This window comes from Varanus komodoensis, unplaced genomic scaffold (genome assembly GCF_004798865.1).
Source record: "Varanus komodoensis strain SLA01 unplaced genomic scaffold, ASM479886v1 scaffold11, whole genome shotgun sequence".
NCBI lineage: Eukaryota > Metazoa > Chordata > Lepidosauria > Squamata > Varanidae > Varanus > Varanus komodoensis.
The window spans coordinates 19,128,270-19,147,553 of NW_025335317.1; the positions used below are offsets into that span (position 1 = coordinate 19,128,270).

The window sequence follows — 19,284 nt, forward strand, 5'->3', positions numbered from 1 at the left end:
CCTATTCCCGTTGTGCATTAATTGGGCTATAAGTACACCAGGAAAAAAACAGGTCTGCTTTCTGGACAACGGTGCTGTAGAAGCTGGAAGGACTATTGGGGCACATGGTTTTTAGTCAGAGGAGCAGAATCTCAGGCTGGAAACCCCCCTCTTTCCCCCCAGCTACCCATCATCTAGTACTTCCCTAGTTTTTCTGAGGTTTTCCCTATTCTAAAAGGTGGAAATGCATCTCTCAGGCCTTAGTTGCCGGCAGTAAGAGCTTTGAGCTAAAACAGGCTTGCGTGTGTCTCTGTGTGTGTTGGTGCCAACTCGTTCGCTGTGGGACTTGCTCGCCACTTGATTTTAGCCTCGAAGAATTTCTCCGAGATGGAAATTCAGCCTTCTGGCTGACAGAAGTTCAACATACACCAACCCCGTTTTTGCTGCATGAGCGCAAAATGCACACATGGACACACACAAGGCTGAGATAGTTCGATATGGCATGGCTGATGGAGCCATCCGAACAAGGCGGGCGCAAGCTCTCCAAGTTCTAGGGCACAGGCAGAGGTACGCGTGCCATTTTGTTATGGAAGCAGGACCAAAAGTGCCATGTTAACTTCAGCTTTGATGAAGGGAGATGTCAGTCGCGCTGGCTTGAAGACCATGGCCAGTGGTTGGGAAAGGCACTTTTTTTTCAGCCTCCCCATTGGAAGAGTAACAAGGTCTGGCTTCACAAAGCATTTTGGGGCTTTCACAGCCCTTAGGATGTCAGTCATACTGTAAAGTACGATTTAAATAATGTGCATCATTGCTTTTCCCTTGGGAGGCTGCAAAACCCTTGACCTCTGCCTACTATTATTAGGTTTCCATTCCCTTTCGTTCCAGTTTAGGTCTCCAAAACAACACCATCTGTGCACAAAGAGGCAGCAAAGGCGTCAGAGGAACCCCATCATTTGTAGAATGCAGCAACTTTGCGAAAGAAACCTTATGGATGAAGTGGGAAAGTCCACTCTTGGTAGCTATGGACAATCCGATGGTCCTGTATGGGTGAAAAAGAATGGAAAGCCACGGAGCAGCTGGGCATATTGTGAAGGACACTGGCAGCTGGTTGAAACAGGAGCTTAACACATGGTCCTCTTTGCATTTTCTCAAAGACTCTATTAAGGCCTTAAGGATAGACCTACTACAGCTGGGGCAGGCAATCCACAGATCTAACATAGATCTGGATGGGTCCATTTTTAATACATGAAATTATGCCTTAATTTATGCATTTATTCCCATTATAACCAGCCTTTTTTCCTACAAGGGACCCAAGACCTGTTAGGCTGAGGGTCAGTGAAGAACACAAAGTCACCTGGTGAACTACATGGCCAAGCGGGGACTCGAAGTGGGACCTCCCAGAGCCCAGTCCAGCACTTCCCCAACTACACCAGACTGCCTCTCCATGGTGTCCAGAGCGGCACATGTACCTTGTCCTGAAGCTAAATGTAAGCATTTCAACCCTCTGTGGTTGCTACAGAATACTAAAAGGAGAACTTGCTGAAGAGCAGGTAAATTTAGCACTTTTAGCACTATGGAGCCATTTCCCACCAATTTTAGGGTGCCCTGAAGACTGCGCAGCATCCTGTGGCTAGGGGATCAGGTGGTCCAGCAGGCAAAACCAATTCCGACATCCCACAGCTGCCCAGTCCTGCATTAGAAGAATGCTGGTAGCACTGGGAAACTAGATCATCTGAGAGTCATTGCTGCTACGAGCTCATTGCAGAGTTGAGGGGAACTGGAACACCTATGGGGAGCTGGATGACATACTGTGCCTCTGATCCTCTAGAACGGAGACATGTGGTAGGCTTCTGTGAGAGAAGAATGACATTCTGCTCAATGAGATGGTTCTGTAAAGTTGCTAACCCAGATTATATTTTGCACTGAAGTTTTATTTTGTGTATGTAGGGATGATTGGATTTTGTTTTTTCAGTTTTCATTTATAGTCCTTTCATATCCAGAACAGGCAATTAAATGATGACTGTTTCTTAATTGTAAAATTACTGGATGAGGGGCTGAAAAATTCAAGGAACAAGACATATAAAAACTACCTGTTGTTCTGCAGGCAGCACAGAGAGGAGGAGGTAGTGCCCCTGGTGATCTTGTCCGAGCTTCTGCTTTATACTGCTGAGATTAAAAGGGTGGACTTCCAAAACAATTAAAGCTTAAATAATAGCAGAGGGAGACATCCTTCGGCTATGGAGGATTTCCAGAGATTTCTGTTGAGTGACAGGGCATGACCAGAGGAAAAGTGGGTAGTTACTTCACAAAAGAACCATTGTCAGGAAGGCGTCTAATCTCCTCTTTTGTTGAACTTACCCCTTTTGCATTATAGGCATCTTCCTAGCTCTTCTTTTATTCTGCACAAAACAAAGTTCTCAATGGACTGTGTACTTGCAGATTTTAATACCATTCCATTCCCCTGTATGTAACACAAGTTGTACACAAACATACAGATGCCGTTCTTCAAGTCCATCTTAGATAATCCACTTCAAAGGTCATTCTGCCTTTTTACATGACAAAGTGTCCACACAGTATATTGTCACAATACCTCACACAGCACAAATACTTCTTAAAATATTATACACTGTGAACCTGCTGATGGGAGGAAGAGGGATGACGGGCTTGGGCAAGAGTTCCCACAGGACATGAGCCGCATCCCAGGTGCTGATTCGGATTCGGAGGAATGTCTCCGTGAGACTGGGGAGCATGGATTCATTCAAGGTCCTGGGATGCAGCAGCAGCAGCAGCAGCAGCAGATTAGCTCGAGGGGAGGCACCTGGCCACAGCAGTCAGTTCATGGGCAGGGCCCGGACATACAGCCAGTGGGAGGGGCCTCTGGTGATGAGAATCTCCCAATGGGACCAGCCCTCTGCCTCTGAGCGGAGGGCACCCTGTGGCAAGCAGAGGCGGGAGTCTGAATTAGATGAGCCATGCAGAGAGGAAGCGTGCTTGCCTTCAGAGAGCCACTCCCAAAGGGTCTGGACACAGGCGTGTTCACAAGGAGAGTTCCTGGAGGTGCTTGCTAGACTGGGTTCAACAAACTGCTCTGTGTGTGCTCAGAAAGCCATCCTGGGCGATTTGCAATCAAGAACATTTGGAAGGAAAGAGACTATGGCTGGAGTTTGTCAAAGGAGGAGTGTTGGCTCACGATACCTGCTCCCATCAACCTCAGGCTGGCTGTGCAGTTGCAACATACGCAGGAACGGTTCAGTACCATTTGGGGCATGTCAAAAAGGCACCTTTGGAAGCATCGCGTGTATTTAGAAGCCTTTTTTACCCATTCCGGTGAACATGCAATATTTTGTTGTAGGGGCGGGAAAACTTACAGAGAAGCAAAATAAACCATTGCAAAAACAAAAACGGAGGAATGGAAACAACATCTATGCAGTAGTTTTGCCAAAAAAACAAACATCAAAAAAACAAAAACCAAAAAACCCCCCAGCATCAACCCCATTCAGGGTTGGTGAGTAGTGAAACAGGACAGCAACTCAAGATCACTCTTGCAATACAAACTTGCAAATAATGTGTGTGTGTGTGCGTGGGCGATGATTCTTTTTAGAAACGTGGCAGACAAAAACAGGCCTCCCGATGGTTCACACGTGCATACGGGTGTGAGAATGTCTGCTTTGGGGTGGCTGAATTAGGCTAACAGAAACTGTGGGCTAGATAATATACTTTATTTACTATTCAGTGACATCACTGAATAGTTAATAAAACACCAACAAAATCCCCCTGGAGTAACACCATTCTACATCAGATGTTCCACATTTGAGAAAAAATACCTGCATGGTTTCCTTCCCAGAAGCAAGGCAGATGAACTGCTTCGGAAATGTGTGGCTGGAGGGGAGCTATCCTGAAGAAGAAAGAGAACCCCAATATTTTATATCACTGATTGTGGTCAATGAGGACCACCATCCCTGTGCTTTTTCATGATGTGAACCCAAGCTTTTTTATTGTTATTCCCCATGTATACGTTTTTGAGAAAGGACTGACAAGTTAGCGTTGTATGCCTATGGCTGTGCATTTTTTAAATTATCCAAACACTTCATGCATATATTCATTTAGAAAAGCTTGTTTTGGTTTCTCACCTAATTTCTAGCGCTGATGTTGCTTGTCAAGAAGCAAGGAGTAGAATACTGGGGTGCGGGGAATGCAGAGCTATGCAGAGAGAAAAGTACAGAATGCACTTCTAGGTACAGAATTGAGCTTCTTGAGAATCACCACTTCATTTTTAAAAGAAGGCCAAGTTTCTATGGCTAACAAAGGTGTGCTTGGAAGTGTATGGACAAAGCCTTCTGCACAGAGGTTGAATAAGTTTTCCAGTAGCTGTGGGAGTCTGCACAGCTCCTTCCTCAGGGTTACCAAAGGCTAGATAAAATATGCAAACACAAGAGGAAGTATGTACATTTGCTCATTTGTTGTACAATTCTGTTTTCCTTGGCACAGCTTTGGTTTACCTGGGGCAAGGAACTTGAATTTTTAAAAGCATGTTCTATGGGATGCAGTAGATCTAAGGCCTTTTGACAGAAAGGGCCTCAGTTTTCTGTGGAGAACCCCGGTGCTAGGATAGGAGATAGTCCGTACATCTATATTTTCTACAGGGACAATCCGATCATCATCACACTTGGAATTACATGGAGAGGATCTCAGGAGCAAACCATGCACAGGAGTGATCCAGATCCCCAAATTCCCCTTCAGGATTTGCAACTGATGCCTCTGGAGCAATGCCTGGTGCAACAGGACAGCTGGCAATCCAAACAGAAAATTTAAAAAGCACCAACACGTACACAAACATGCTTTGCTGCACGCGTGCTAGGTACACACGGAAGCACCCAGACAGAGAGGCGGAGCAGCCTCCTGCTGCGCTCGTCAATGCCAGGGCTCAAGAACCATCAGGGATGCAACAGGACAGGTGTTCAATGGGAGAGATCCACCTGGGGAAGCCAAAGTGGCTCTCTCCATATTCTTGGCTCATTCTACACCGAGGGGTCTATCAACAGTAGCTCCATTTTAAAAACATATCATAAATAGAAATCAGGATCTTCATAATATAATAGGACAAGATTCAAGCAAATGAAACAAACCATCCTGAGCCGTCTACTAAATGCTTTCAGCAGAGCAATACCTCACATGCATTTCCTGCATCTGCACGTACATAATATACAAGTATACATTGGGCAGTGCACCAAGTCCAATAAAAAGTCTTTCCCAAACCGCCAGTTCGTAGTGTGCCATAAAATGTTCTAGGGGTAATGGAAAAATGCACAATGTTTGTATCAACGCCTGTCTACATTCATTTTGATTTATTTTATTGTGTCTGAATGCTCCCACCCACCATAAAAGGGTCTTCAAGGCAATGTAACTTGCTTTTCTTCCTAGAATCACACTCCTTCGGTAAGGCACATTTCTTTATATATGCACGTTTTTAAAAACCACACACCACAAAACCAAATATCCACCCAGAAAGCTGAGTGGGGGGAGAAAGACATTTGGCCGCATCTGGAGAACTGCTGGAATCCTCATGACCCTTCCAATTCTGGCTCCTATATGAATTCTCCCTGGAAGAGTGAAGAGCTACGGTTTTGCTCCTGCCAGCGATAGCGAAGCCGAGTCAGTGGCTTGTCCTCCAGGTCCTCAAATTCAGCGAAGCCCAGGCAGTTCAGGATCTCATAGACTCCAGCCCTTGCTGCCACCTGAAAAAGGAAGGGAAATAGAGTGGGTCTTTCAAGTCCTCTAAGTAGCAAGAAATCACTTGTATTGAACAGAAGAATTTACACTGCAGAAATGACGGATTTCATGTTTTGGTGTAAGAAAGCACCGCCTGCATTCTGAGAAAAGTGAGGCAGCCCTAGTTCGAAGTGATGCTCTAGAGCAGTGACAGTGAACCTTTTAGAGACCGAGTGCCCAAACTGCAACCCAAAACTCACTTATTTATCATGAAGTGCCAACACTGCAATACAACCTGGAAACTAAAGGTTTTTGTTTAGAAGAAGCAACTCGCAGACAGTCCAAGCAATATACTGGGAGCACACTGACTGGCCATGCGAAAGCTCGGACGAGTCGCAGCTCATGAGGACATTGCCTGGAGCCAATGCTCCTTCTGGATCATGCGCATGGCCCCCGTGTGCGTTGTCATCCGATGCTCGGCTGCTGGGGCGATGCTGGGGCGACTTGGCTCGCATGCTGACAGAGAGGGCTCTCCTTGCCCGCTGTGGCACGCCTGCCATGGGGTTGCCACTACTGGCCTAACTCTCACCTGGTGCAGACCCCTAAGGCTAATAGAGAGTGAAAGTTCCATTGAGAAGAGGGCGGTTTTGAAAAGGCCGTTCTTGAGTAGCTTCTTCTGCACTGCTCATCCTTTCTGCCCATTCTAAACACATTCCGACCATCAAAACCATGCCAGGGCACCTCGTTTCCCTAACCCTAACCCTATCCTGGTGCACACCGCTAACCCTAATATAGGGCTACAATACCATAGAAAGGAGGGTGGTTTTGAAAAAGGCTTCCTTGAGTAGCTTTTTCTGCACAGCTCATCATTTCTGCCCATTCTAAACACATTCCAACCATTAAAATCATGCCAGGACACCTCATTTTTGTGACCCTAACCCTACCCTGGTGCACTCCCCAAACCCTAATATAGGACTAAAATACCATAGAAAGAGGGTGATTTTGAAAAAGCCTTCCTTGAGTAGCTTCTTCTGTACTGCTCATCATTTCTGCTCATTCTAAACACATTCCAACCATCAAAACTATACCAGGACGCCCCATTTTTCTAACCCAAACCCAGTGATGGTGAGCTTTTTAGAGACCAAGTACCCAAACTGCAACCCAAAACCTACTTATTTATCGCAAAGTGCCAACACTACAATAAAACCTTACAACTGAGGTTTTAGTTTAGAAAAAACACCTCACAGCCAGTCCAAGCAAATATCCTAGGCAGCACACTGACCAGCCATGTGAAAGCTCAGATGAGTCGTGGCTAATGAGTCACGGCTCGTGATGTCATCGCCTGGCGCTGCTACTCCTTTCTGAGCATGCACACGGCCCCTATGTGCGCCGTTATCTGATGCGTGGCTGCTGAGGTGATTCTGGGGCGACCCGGCTCGTGTGCCGGCAGAGAGGGCTCTGTGCGGCACACGGGCCATAGGTTCACCGCCACTGTTCTAGGCATCCCCCCACAAGGTTCCCTCCAGATGTGCTAGTCTCCAACTCCCTGCATCCCCAGTTGCCCATGCTGGGAGTCGCAGCCTCTCTGGAGAGAATCTGGTTGGCAGAGGCCACTCTAGAGAGCAGCATCAAAATGGTTTGTAAAATTTGCAGACATGGTAGAGCTCAGAATATATATTTGCATGTATTATTATGGGCCTGATGAAGAACACAGCTAAATTTCCCTAAAAATGCTGCCAGGAGAGAAATCTCTGCCACCAGCTGCCCATCACACTCTCCAGGCGCTGGCCATGTGCACACACTTCAGTTCCACATTGCCAGCGTAACCTGTGCTTGTTCCAACTTATGCTTCCACCTGGGTTCTGTCCCTGGGAAGCTGCTGTCTTCTTACAATGGAGGGGATATTGTGGAAAGGGGTACATCGTCTCACCTTCCTTCCCAGTCACTGCCCCACCTCTTTACCTCCCTGTTTCAGGTCCACGTTCTTACAGCTACTGCTTCCCTAGAGATGTGAAGCCCTGAAACACACACACAAACACACACACACAGGCATAAAGAGAGAGAGAGAGAGAGAAAGAGAGAGAGAGAGAGACAGACAGACAGACAGACAGACAGACAGAGAGGGGGATTGTTTTCTGAACTTTTCCAGGCATTCTTCATAAAGATATGCAAAGGGAACTTGGGTTAGCACATAGTACATCCAGATTCACATGCGACTGCACATGGCGTTTCGCATCCAACTAGATCTGCAACCCCACAGACACGTTTCTCCCCCATCCACCCCACAGTTTAGCCCAGTGGCTTTTTGCAATGCTGTGCCAGCACACCTTAAGGCAGGCTCTACTCCCCCCCGCCCCCACAAAGAGATAACCCTATAAAGATCTGAAGCATGTGAGAGCTACCCTGGGCTTGTGTACTTAGATTTTGGTACAGCCGGAGGAAGCCTTTCCAAGTTTCTATACTGAGTGATTAACCTTTTTATAAACCACTCTTTATCTGTTAGCATTTGCAAGGTTTTGTTAGTTTTGGTATATCCTAGCAAATATGACAGTGTTGCCTCGCTTCTGGAAAGAGGCAAAAGCCTTTTGAGAAAGCAAAGAGGAGCAGATGGCACAGGAAACACTGGGTCTTTTTTCCAGCCATCTCTCCTGGAAGCAGCCTGACTCTGCTAAGTGTGTGGACAGGACGATGAGCTGTACAGGGAGCCCACCAATTTCCCTTGCAACAGCTGCAGTGGGGACTTGGCCCACCTCCGGGTAGGAAGCAACTGCAGGGTCTTGTTGCCGAGGCCCACACGGACCACACATTCGCTCCTCCGCTGGAAGCAGGAGAACAGCCAGCGCCTTGGTATGACCAGTACTCCCTATCACCCCAAGGGACCACACCAACTGGCTGCAGCGCACCCTACACAGTAAGTAGCGAACCTCTGAACCCCTGCGTCTTCCGTGCAAGCCACTCCCTCCCACTTGGCTTCTCCTGCTGGCGCAAGTGGGCAGACAAGCCAGAAAAAGTAGAAAAAGAAGAAAATAAGTCCTTGCACTGTATTTTAACAAATAACAGTACTTTAGACAATTGCTCGGCATATCATCCGAACCCGCCATTCCGTCTTGCTCCTCTCCCAAACAAGCCAGGATTGGTAAACCAAAAACAAGCCCTGGTGCACCACGATTGGCACAGCAGAATTCCGCAGAAACACGGCTTACCATTTGGTGGGAACACAGCCAGGGATGGATGAGATAGTAGGATCATTTAAAAATTAAATATTGGATCTGTCTACCAGCATTATCTAAAACACTCTTCCTCATCCTGAGGCCCTCCAGGATGTTTGGAATAATAAGCCCCAGAATCCCTAACCACTGTCTATGCTGGCTGGAACGGATGGGAGTTGTAGTCCAAAGCTTCTTGGAAAGTGTGCCATATGGCATGGGTGTGTCCAAGATGGTTAAAACTATGATCACTGGATAAATGGTTACTTCCAAGTGTGAGTGGTTGGGGCGGGGAGGCGAGGGGAGACACCAAGGACTATTTTGGTTTGATTCTTAAGAGAAAATGCTGGACCCAGTTCATTCCGAGTTATTATGAGATTGAAATTTCAAGCAATTCTGGCAAGTGTATGCGTTTGAATTCATGGGTTTGTTTCACAATAAGTACAAATGCATACAAATGAGTTCGCATCCAAAAGAGTGAGGGGAGGGGAAAGGGCGATTGCTTAGGAAAATGAAGAAAATGTTCCAGGAACATCTGCCTGACCTCACTCAAATATGGGCAATAGGGAAGCCTAGAGACTACCCTGGAGTATGTGCTATCTTGTTATGCTTCAGTAAAATAGACAGACATCTGCTATGTTTATGTTCTTCTTCATACTTGTTCTTCAGCCAGAACTTCCTACCCAAGTACTCAAAAAGGCATAATATGTAATATTTTCCTGGGCCTTTCATTCACAACTCCTCCATTCATCAAACCTTCAAAGCAAGCTGCCAGAATGTGACCCTGACCAGCACGAAATATATGCAAGGAGATAGAATCTACCCCTGTAGAATGAAAAGCAATTCATTCTACAGCACAAAAAAGAAGGTTATTTCCATAGTCAGCTCCTTAACAATTATAAAAATATATTCCTTCTTTGAGTCAATTCCAATGGGCTTGAGGGTGCTACACAATTTATTGTCAATGCTCTTTGACATGATTTTCTTTTGCATTCTTATTTTCTAACTATTCTTATTGATTACAGCCACATATGTTACCACTTACTCTTGGGAGACATTAGGAAGGTCAAGGCCTAAAACCAAATGCCATGCACACAGATGCTATTCTTTGAAGATAAGAGCTTCTTCTTGCCACACTCTGACAAGGACCTCTTTCACCCTGAAGCAAAGAGAAGCTCTCATCTCTGATCAGGAGTGGAGATAAGAGCTTTTCCCGGCTGTACTGTGAAAACGAGTTCCTTCCACAGTGCAGCAGGGAAAGTCAGCATTTCCCCCGAAAAGGAAATCATTCTCTGCCTCCATGGGCCATTTTTTGCCTTTCCGTGTTGCAGGGCAAAGGCAGAAAGCCGTCCATGTGGACACGGGCTGCGCTCTTCACTCAAGCACAGCTGTCCTACTGTTCTGCACAGTGGAATGAAGCGCACATGGGGGAAGGGAGGGGGAGGACTGAGGGACAGGGGGAGGGAGATCTGAGGAATGCAAGCCGCTTCAGATTCCTCATGAGAGGAAAAAAGTGGGATATAAATGTATAATAATAATAAGAAGAAGAAGAAGAGTAAGAAGAAATAATAGAAATAGAAATAATTAAAAGCATATATAGATCACTGCATGGTAAGTGCATCTCTGCCCAAGAGCTTCCGGGAACACGGGTGGGATCTAGCCAGGTGAGTTAACTCAAACAATGTGCATTCTCAACCCTTTAAAACCTCCCTCAGAGCAGAAGCGAACAAGGGTGAGAAAGACCAGTCGCTGGTGCCTCTGAATTGGCCAAGCTTGGTGTGAGAGGCTTCGGAGAAGGACCACTAACCACACGCTTTGCGTGCTGGACTCAGCCTCAACTCCTCGCCTCCCTGAAAGGGGTGGCAAAGACCCACACACAAAACCCAAGAGAGCAGCCCACATGCACTGAGCTCTAGGTTTGTCTTGATATACAGAAGCTGCTGCTGTGATTTTTTCACACATTGTTGTCGTTGTTAGTCGCAAAGTCATATCTGACCCATTGCGACCCCATGAACAACATTTCTCCAGGCCTTCCTGTCCTCCACCATCCCCCAGAGTCCACCTAAGCTCACGCCGACTGCTTCAGTGACTCCATCTAGCCACTTCATTCTCTGCCGTCCCCTTCTTCTTTTGCCATCTATTGTTCCCAGCATTAGGCTCTTCTCCAGGGAGTCCTTCCTTCTCATTAGGTGGCCAAAGTATTCGAGTTTCATCTTCAGGATCTGGCCTTCTAAAGAGCAGTCAGGGTTGATCTCCTCTAGGACTGACCAGTTTTTCTTGCAGTCTAAGGGACTCGCAGGCGTCTCCTCCAGCACCACAATTCAAAGGCCTCAATTCTTTGGCTCTCAGCCTTCCTTATGGTCCACCTTTCACAGCCATACATTGCAACTGGGAAAACCATAGCCTTGACTATACACACTTTTGTCGGCAGGGTGATGTCTCTGCTTTTTAGTATGCTGTCTAGGTTTGCCATAGCTTTCCTCCCCAGGAGCAAGCGTCTTTTAATTTCTTGGCTGCAGTCCCCGTCTGCGGTGATCTTGGAGCCCAGGAAAATAAAATCTGTCACTACCTCCACTTCTTCCCCATCTATTTGCCTGGAAGTGATAGGACCGGATGCCATGATCTTAGTTTTCTTTTCACACATACACATATATATATTATTATCTGCCAGAAAGCCATCAATGTATTAGCCTAATGCATGACAAGAGTAGCTCTGAGGCATCTAAGCAGCGCCTGCTTCACTTCAGGATCCAAGTCCTCTTTGTTTCCCATCCTGTCACAGTTTCCAGTAACAAACCTGGTCCCAGCGGGCCTGGCAGCAGCTCACTCACTCCCAGGTGCAGCAGAAAAGGCAGGGGTAACATAGGGCAGTGTCCATTGTTCCACACTGCCAGGAGGGCTCAACATATTGTCCTGGCGGGAACAATGTCCACTGGACAGGGAGCTTGTGCCAGCTAGTCTGACCCGGGAAATGAGCTTGAACTCCCACTCCAGGAGCTCTAGCAGTTTAATCTCATTTCCCCGGCTGCTGCTGCAGGCTTTCCTACTAGCACAGCAACCGTCTGGAGCTTCCACATACAAAAACCTAAAGCTTTCATACCACATTGTTAGAAAAACGGTAGTCCTGCCTTTGTATGTTCTATTTTAGGGTGCAAGAGACCAGCCTGAATGGGCTGGGGATCTCCAGAGACAGAGCAATGCCCTGCTGGTGATTCCAGCAGTCTTGCTCCAGCAAGAGCAAGTCTTAAAGTTCAGCTTTCCTCCGGCCCCACAAGGAAAGCCAGGAAATCAAGGAACTGTTATCGCAGCGTCCTACAGTCTCAGCACAGGCACAGCAACAGAGCACATTCCAATTGGCTCTTCAAATCAAGTGCAGGCTGAGCGTGTGCAGATAACACTTTTTCCCTCCTGATCCTCCCCGCTCCACGTTGTATGTCGATGACCTGGACGGGGCGCCAGTCATGCTTCTCGCTCATTCCCCCTCCAGCAAACCCAGCCCCAGACTTGCCTGCCGCTGGGTGAATGTCACTTTCCAGCAAGTCCCTTCGGTCGAGAAGGGCTAGCCAGACTCTGATCATAACCACAGTTGGCAGATGCCCCTTTCATCTCTCACCGAGGAGATCAAACATGCCAATATGAATTAGCAAAGCTAATTGAGACAGAGAGGAGCCGAGGTTTTCCCATCACATGCCAGCCAGCGACTCCCTACTTACAGCTTACACAAACAAGAGAGGGAGAGAAGCTAATCTCAAGGGCACAGATAAAATGAGCCCACCCACTCCCCACTGCCGCCTCGCCTCTGTCTGCACAGTTTCACCTTCTCCCGTCACTGGGGAGTTACTTTGAACAGCAGCCCTTCCTTAGCGCAATTGTGCTGTAAATTTAAACTGCTGGAGCCACCGTTCCAGTGCTGCCAAGTCCACTCTGAGGATCATTTCAAGGCACGCGTGCCTCAAAGGCTGCCTCTCAACGTGCAAGGCAGCGGCTTTTGTGGACTGCTTGCTCGTAGCAGTGGGGAATGAATGTCTAAAAGGCAACAGAAGTGGACAGTCCCAGATGCAGAATCCTCAGCTGGTCTTTCGTCGAGCCTAACCTTCTCCTTCACCCTTTTTAGCACAGTAGGTTGAGCATCTGTGCTTCAAGCAGTATGTTCGCTCTGTGTTCAGCATGTTCAGAGGCAGAGCACTACAACAAGGAACCCACAGCCTGCTCCCAGAGAGTTGCTCCTTTCACACACATCTACTTCTTGGCAACTGGGGACGACCTGAAAACCCTCAAAGGGCGGTGTTTGGCTCAAGTGTTGCCAAGCTGATGAGAAGTCAACTGGCAGCATGGGGTGGGGTGGGAGCAACACCTTTTCTCACGACCTTGTCTTGCACTGCTGCTTGCGTCTCTAATACGAATCTGAAGAGGGAGAATATGCCTGAGATATCAGTAACTTTCTCTGTATGCAGACAGGTTTAGAACTCCAGAATTTCTTTCTTCTGCATGTTGCTCACAGCCTGGTATTACAGGCATGAATTTATGGAATACTGTTTATTTTCTCTTGCCCTTTCTCTCAGCAGGAGGAACCCAACCCATGGTTAGCAGTTTTGTTTTGGAGCTCCTCATGCCCAGATGAAGTGTATTCATCCCGATGAAGGAACCAGCTAATCTGTATAAAAGCCCCTCTACTGAGATATTATTCTTCGAAAGCTGCCATTAAAGAAAGCTCAGTAACGATGGCTTTCTCTTGGGAGAGGCCATTTCTGTCTGGGCCTCTCTAAAGGGAAGCATTCAGTATGGATTTTTTCTTCATTTACAGTACATATTCAGTTAGCTTTCAGATGAAAGCCTTGAAGACCGGGGTGGGGGCTTTGAATTTGTTTAAGGACATTTACCTAAAAAGGGGGGAAATGAGTCTGAGTGGGAGAACATTAACACTCTTTTTCCTTCAGAAAACTCAAATGACAACCATCTTTTTGTTAAACTCCAGTAGGGCTCATGCTAGCAGAATTTATTACTCTCCCATCAATACCACCCCTCACTGCATCATCCAGATATCTGAGGGAAAGGGAGCAGAAGTGATTTCATTACTTTTCTACCCAATAGCTAACACTTAACATTATGGGAGAGAAAAAAGGATGAGTGGAAGATGGCAGGGAAAGGTTGTTCTCTGGCGCACAGTGGCTACATTTACTCAACACAACAAGGAACCCTGCAAGGCTACCATGGTTTGCCCCCTTTTTTGCCATGATCTACCTGACAATCACGTGCTTTCTACTTTAGCATGGTTTCCATCCCTGCTCAGTCCTCCCATTGTTGGCATGTACCCCAACTGTCCGTGAGCCAGAAATTCAGCCAAAAAATGCATCACTCCCTGCCTATTCTGCCTACATCCTCCTCACTGGTCCACCAACAGAAGTTGAATGACTGGATCAGCTCCTGCAGTTGCCATTCTTTCCAGAGGACATGTCATGGTATCCAGTTACCAAGACTGTGGAAACCATGATCATGGGTTCAGACAACACAACAAGCCAGGGTGGTACAGAGAAACCACAGAACAAACCACTGTTTCTTATCATGGCTTCTAAAGACTAAACTTATCATAGTGAAATACTATGACTGGGTTCAGACAACACAGATACCAATAGAGGTAAAAAACTACAGGAGCTTGTTGTGTTGTCCAAACCCAGCCAGTATTTCAGTTACAAAGGAAAGAGAAAAACATAAAGAAGCTCCAACTCCTTCATTCATGCCCTGTAGAATTCAACTACAACCTATGGTTATACTCCATCTGTTGTTAAAAACAAACAAACAAGAAAGCAAGCAAGCAAGCAAACCATAAAATGACATATTGTGAGCAACATGAATATTTGCTGTGTTCAGGCCAGTCAGTATTCTATAGGCCTCAAACTCACTACAGCAGTTAGGAACATCCTAAGCTTAAACATCCTAAGCTTAAACATCCATAGGGACTGCAGGTGGCACAGTGGTTTAAACCGCTGTGCTGCTGGGCTGGTTGATCGAAAGGTCGCCGGTTCGAATCTGCACAACGGGGTGAGTTCCCGTTGCTCTGTCCCAGCTCCTGCCAACCTTGCAGTTCGAAAGCATGCAAATGCAAGTAGATAAAAAGGTACCACTTTGGTGGGCAGGTAACAGCGTTCCGTGTACTCGGTGTTTAGTCATGCCAGCCACATGACCACAGAGACTGTCTGCGGACAAACGCTGGCTCCCCCGGCTAGGAAACGGAGATGAGCACTGCCCCCTAGAGTCAGGCATGACTGGACTTAATGTCAAGGGGAAACCTTTACCTTTACCTTTAAGCTTTGCATACATCCCTAAATCTTTGACTTCAGGAAGACTGGGAAGAAAATACTGAAAATAGGGCCTCTGCTGTACTCTAAACATCTGCTATGAAGTAGGCAGTTCATATGTAATTAAGTATCAGAATCATAGAGTAGTAGAGCTGGAAGAGGCCAGAGGGGTGCAACCCACTGCATCAGGTGCAACCCACTGCTCTGTGCAGGACTCCAAGTTAAACCATCCCTCCCAGATGGCTGTCCAGTTGCATCTTGAATGCCTCCAATATGGGAAAGCCCTCAACTTCCCTAGGTCATTGTCCCCATTGTCGTGCAGCTCTAACAGTGAGGAAGTTCTTCCTGAAGTTCAGCCAGAACCTGGCTTCCTGTAACTTGGACTGTTATTCCATGTCTTGCACTCTGGGATGATCAAGAAGAAATCCTGGCCTGCCTCTTCATGACAGCCTTTCAAGTACTCGCAGAGTGCTATAATATCTCCTCTCAGTCTTCTCTTCTCAAGGCTTAAATGTGCCCAGTTCAATATCCCCTTCCCAATGTCTAAGGGACTTTACGCTGTGTCTCTGCACCCTGACACAGGATGCAGCTAACCATGTGGAACAGGAATGGGGAGACACAGGGTTTGTCTTGGTGGGGCGCGGGAAGGTTTTCCTAAACACTGTACGATGGGGACACTTCCAATTCTGATATCCAACTCATGGTTTCTGTGTAACAGGGGTGGGGAAGTGCTAGTTCCCCCGAAACCACTGGACTGTAACTCCTATCAGTTCTCACCTAGATGTTGATGAAGTTGCCTTCCGTCAACATCAGGGGAGCCAAAAATTCCCCCTCCCCGGTGGGCCTGTTACTCCCACCAAAATTGGCTGGCAAACAACTATGAAAAGAGGACAGTGGAGCATTTCACTGCCACTTTGACCCAGATGCAAACGGCGAGAAGGAGCCTGCAGCAGGGATGGGCGGGCTTCAGGCTTGCAGGATCTACCCGGTGTCCACTGATTGGAACCAGACAAAAAAATAAATGGCTCATGGGGGAAAGCATACCAAGAATTATTAGGAATTAAGCAGTGGGTGCCTGTAAACACTCACTCAGCCCAGGAATGTGCTTTCATACCAGAAGTGAGCTCACAGGCCTTTCACACAAATAACCACTCCTCATTTTTCCCCAAGCATTCTTGCCTTTGGCAGTCTAAGTTAGAAACAAAAGGACTGGCGAGAACCAGGTTAAAAAAATCCTCGTGTTGGGCGTAGAACTCATGGTGTTATTTTCAGCCTGTTACTACCTCTCCCAACCTAACCTACCTCGCAGGGTTGTTGTGAGGACAAAGCGTACAACCTCACATGGAGGAAGGAAAGATGTACAGTTTTCAGCTCCTTGAACAAAGGGCAGAATAAAAATTACAATGAATAAATACATAATTAATGATTGGGCATCAGAAGCCTTGCCAACTTACCACAAGTCATTTAGGCCCACCCAGAGGGGCTTGCATGGGCTCAGACGAATCAAGTTTACGCACACGTGTGCACAGGTGTCTAAACTACGGAGGTGCTGAGCACTGCATCCACTTACTTCACTGTGGTACAACAACAGCACATACGCAGTCGTGTTTCCCTAGGTATTACACGCTATGCGATACTGTATGAACAAGCTCATCTGATATAACGCATATCAGTAATGATGCCTTTTCTATCTCTTGCAAGAGGTTAGAGGTTAATTTACTCCACAGCATTGTCTTGGGAGCCTTCCATCGGCAGAAACAAAACACTTCCACCAGTTCAAGGTTCTCCTGGCCACATCGCTCCCCTGCAACATGTACAAAACGTTCATCTCCAAATGAAGAGGAAGCCGGTGAGGGTGGAAGGACCACCCCAGCTCTAACGCGTATTGCCGGCTGCCTGGACAGTACCTTCCAAGCGGCAGTGTGGGGTGGCAGCAGCATAGAAAGTTTTGATTGCCTGCAAGGAGGCAAGAAAGAGGAGGCCAAAGACCTGATGAAACCAGCACCTCAAAGGGCCTTTTGTGCTTTGGGTTAACAGGGAGGAGAAAGATGGTTTTAGGGAGGGACAGCCTCATGCTGCCAGAAAAAGAATTGGGGAGGGGAGGGAAGGGAAGCAGGAAAGCAAAACTCCCACTGCCAAACACGGATTGCCCTCATTTCCTCAACATGACCTCATCTCCTCGGGAGGATGACCCCACCCCACCTCGAAGAGCTCTTCAACTTCCTGCCCTGTTCCTCTGGACAGGCAACCGGCCTTCACTTCCGACAGCGGCTTTTCAATGGACACGTTTTGCAGGCGCTGCTGTTTCGAAGCAGAAAGGTACTTCTGCACAGTTCCATTATTTAAGCAACTAGCGGATCAGAAAGAAGAAGAAACTCCCTTGGGTGGAAGGAAGTCCACCTTCAAGGCAAGCATCAGCCCTCAGAAGCTTGAGTCTCTACGCCACGCTTTAGCCAGGCATGCATTTTGAGATGCATGTTGAACCACAGTGTCTGGGAAGTGTTAATGGATGCTGCTCTTGCCTGCCATGTCATGCTAGATCCCCACACTAGAATTTCTCTGTACGGTGCAAAATAAAATAAAAAAGACTACTGATTTATTGACAGCTTTTGCAACACAGCAGTGCAACCCTATTCATGCTTCCCCAGCATTAAGTCCCACTGTGCTATCTAGGAATACTTGCACAAGTGGTTCATGTTCCCACTTTGCCAGCTGTCCAAGAAATGATGCTCTTCCCCCACAGGAAGGGAGTCTAGGCCAAGTTTACCATCTTTCCCGTTTTCCCCACACACCCCAGGTTTGTCCAGGAACAGCGTTCTGTCCTTGCTGTTGCTAAACTCTCTTCGTCAAGGGTGTGGGGAAGAGCAAAGTTAGTGCATCAAAGTGGCAAGAGCTGATGAATCAGCTGGAATCTGTGAAGAACGCACATAAATTCCATTCCCTTCTGTGTATGTCCATCTGACCAAACAGCATAGAGATTAATTCACGGAGACACAGACACTGTGAAACCTCATTTGTGGAAAGCACACAATCAGAAACAATAGGTCCATGATATGCTGGTGCATTCTTACAACAAGGGAAGAGGAATTGTTCCTCTGTCCCCATGCATCGCAAATTAAGCCGTGATGATGTTTACTAGTCAAAGCAAGGGGACGGACAAGGAGGAAGAGGAGCAGGAGGAGGAAAAAGGACAGAACAGGAAAGAAGCTTGGATCCAGTGATGTTTTCAGGTGAGGCTTTAATCCTGAAGTCTCCCTGCCTCATTCAGGGAATCTTACAAGGTGGTTCAGAAATTGTCCTCTACCACTTGTGTCTCTGCCTTCCCAATGCTACTTCCTCCCTTTTTCTTTCCACAAAGTATCCCGTTCAGGAGGGAATGATGGAAAAACTGCACACTATCAGTCAAACAGCAGTGCTAGGGGTCCATCTGGAAGAACCCCAGATCTGGCACAAGGTGCACCAGCACTTATGTGGTAAATACTAAATTTGCTAGAATAAAGATGACACGTTCAATGTGCATGCAATGCTGCAAAAGGGGCCTCTAAAACATGTGCCTAATCAGAGAGCTTTGACTACTGCACAGTAAAGGGATGAAATAAGTGAAATGGTTCCTTGTATGAGTCACTCAATAAGTGGCAATGGAGCTACAGCTAGAGTAGATTTCCCCAGTCTGAAGACTTCACTATCCATGGGCCACCTGGCAGCCACATAGCTGACAGGTGGTCGGGGATCCTGGAAATTTAGTTTGAAACTTCTGGAAGTCACCAGTTAGGCTCTACAGATGCTGCCTGCATAACTATACAGTGAGCTAGCATGCTAAGCTGGAAAGGTGAAGGCCTACAGCTGGATGGTTGACCAGGTGTGGAAGCAGCACAGGGGGTCCGACTCACTGACCTTACAGGCCCCTTCCAGCTCTCCTACAATTCTGTTCTAGCCACAGATGGTGTGTGTGTTTCTTGCCTCAGGGAATCATCCTTTTAATGTGTGCCTCCCTCCACCCCTAGAAGTAGGTGGAATTCACTCCCCAAAGAGGTCCGCCTGGCACCGTCGTTACTGGTTTTTCGGCGCCAGGTAAAGACCTTTTTATTTAAACA

At 47.1% G+C, this 19,284-nt stretch overlaps 1 protein-coding gene and 1 long non-coding RNA gene across 2 annotated transcripts in view; one reads left to right on the plus strand and one right to left on the minus strand.

Moving 5' to 3' along the window:
- Positions 1-578: 578 nt before the first annotated feature.
- On the plus strand, positions 579-6,633 carry LOC123018431. The gene is made up of 3 exons (XR_006413779.1): positions 579-590; positions 6,304-6,332; positions 6,500-6,633. It is a non-coding gene; the product is annotated as an uncharacterized LOC123018431 (long non-coding RNA).
- The window catches only part of LOC123018429 (paladin-like), a 77,551-nt gene continuing 60,669 nt past the window's right edge, over positions 2,403-19,284 (minus strand). The window contains exon 13 of the mRNA XM_044420509.1: positions 2,403-5,714. Within this exon, the coding sequence (XP_044276444.1) occupies positions 5,565-5,714 (150 nt within the window). The 3' untranslated portion in view covers positions 2,403-5,564. The remainder of the gene's footprint in view (positions 5,715-19,284) is intronic.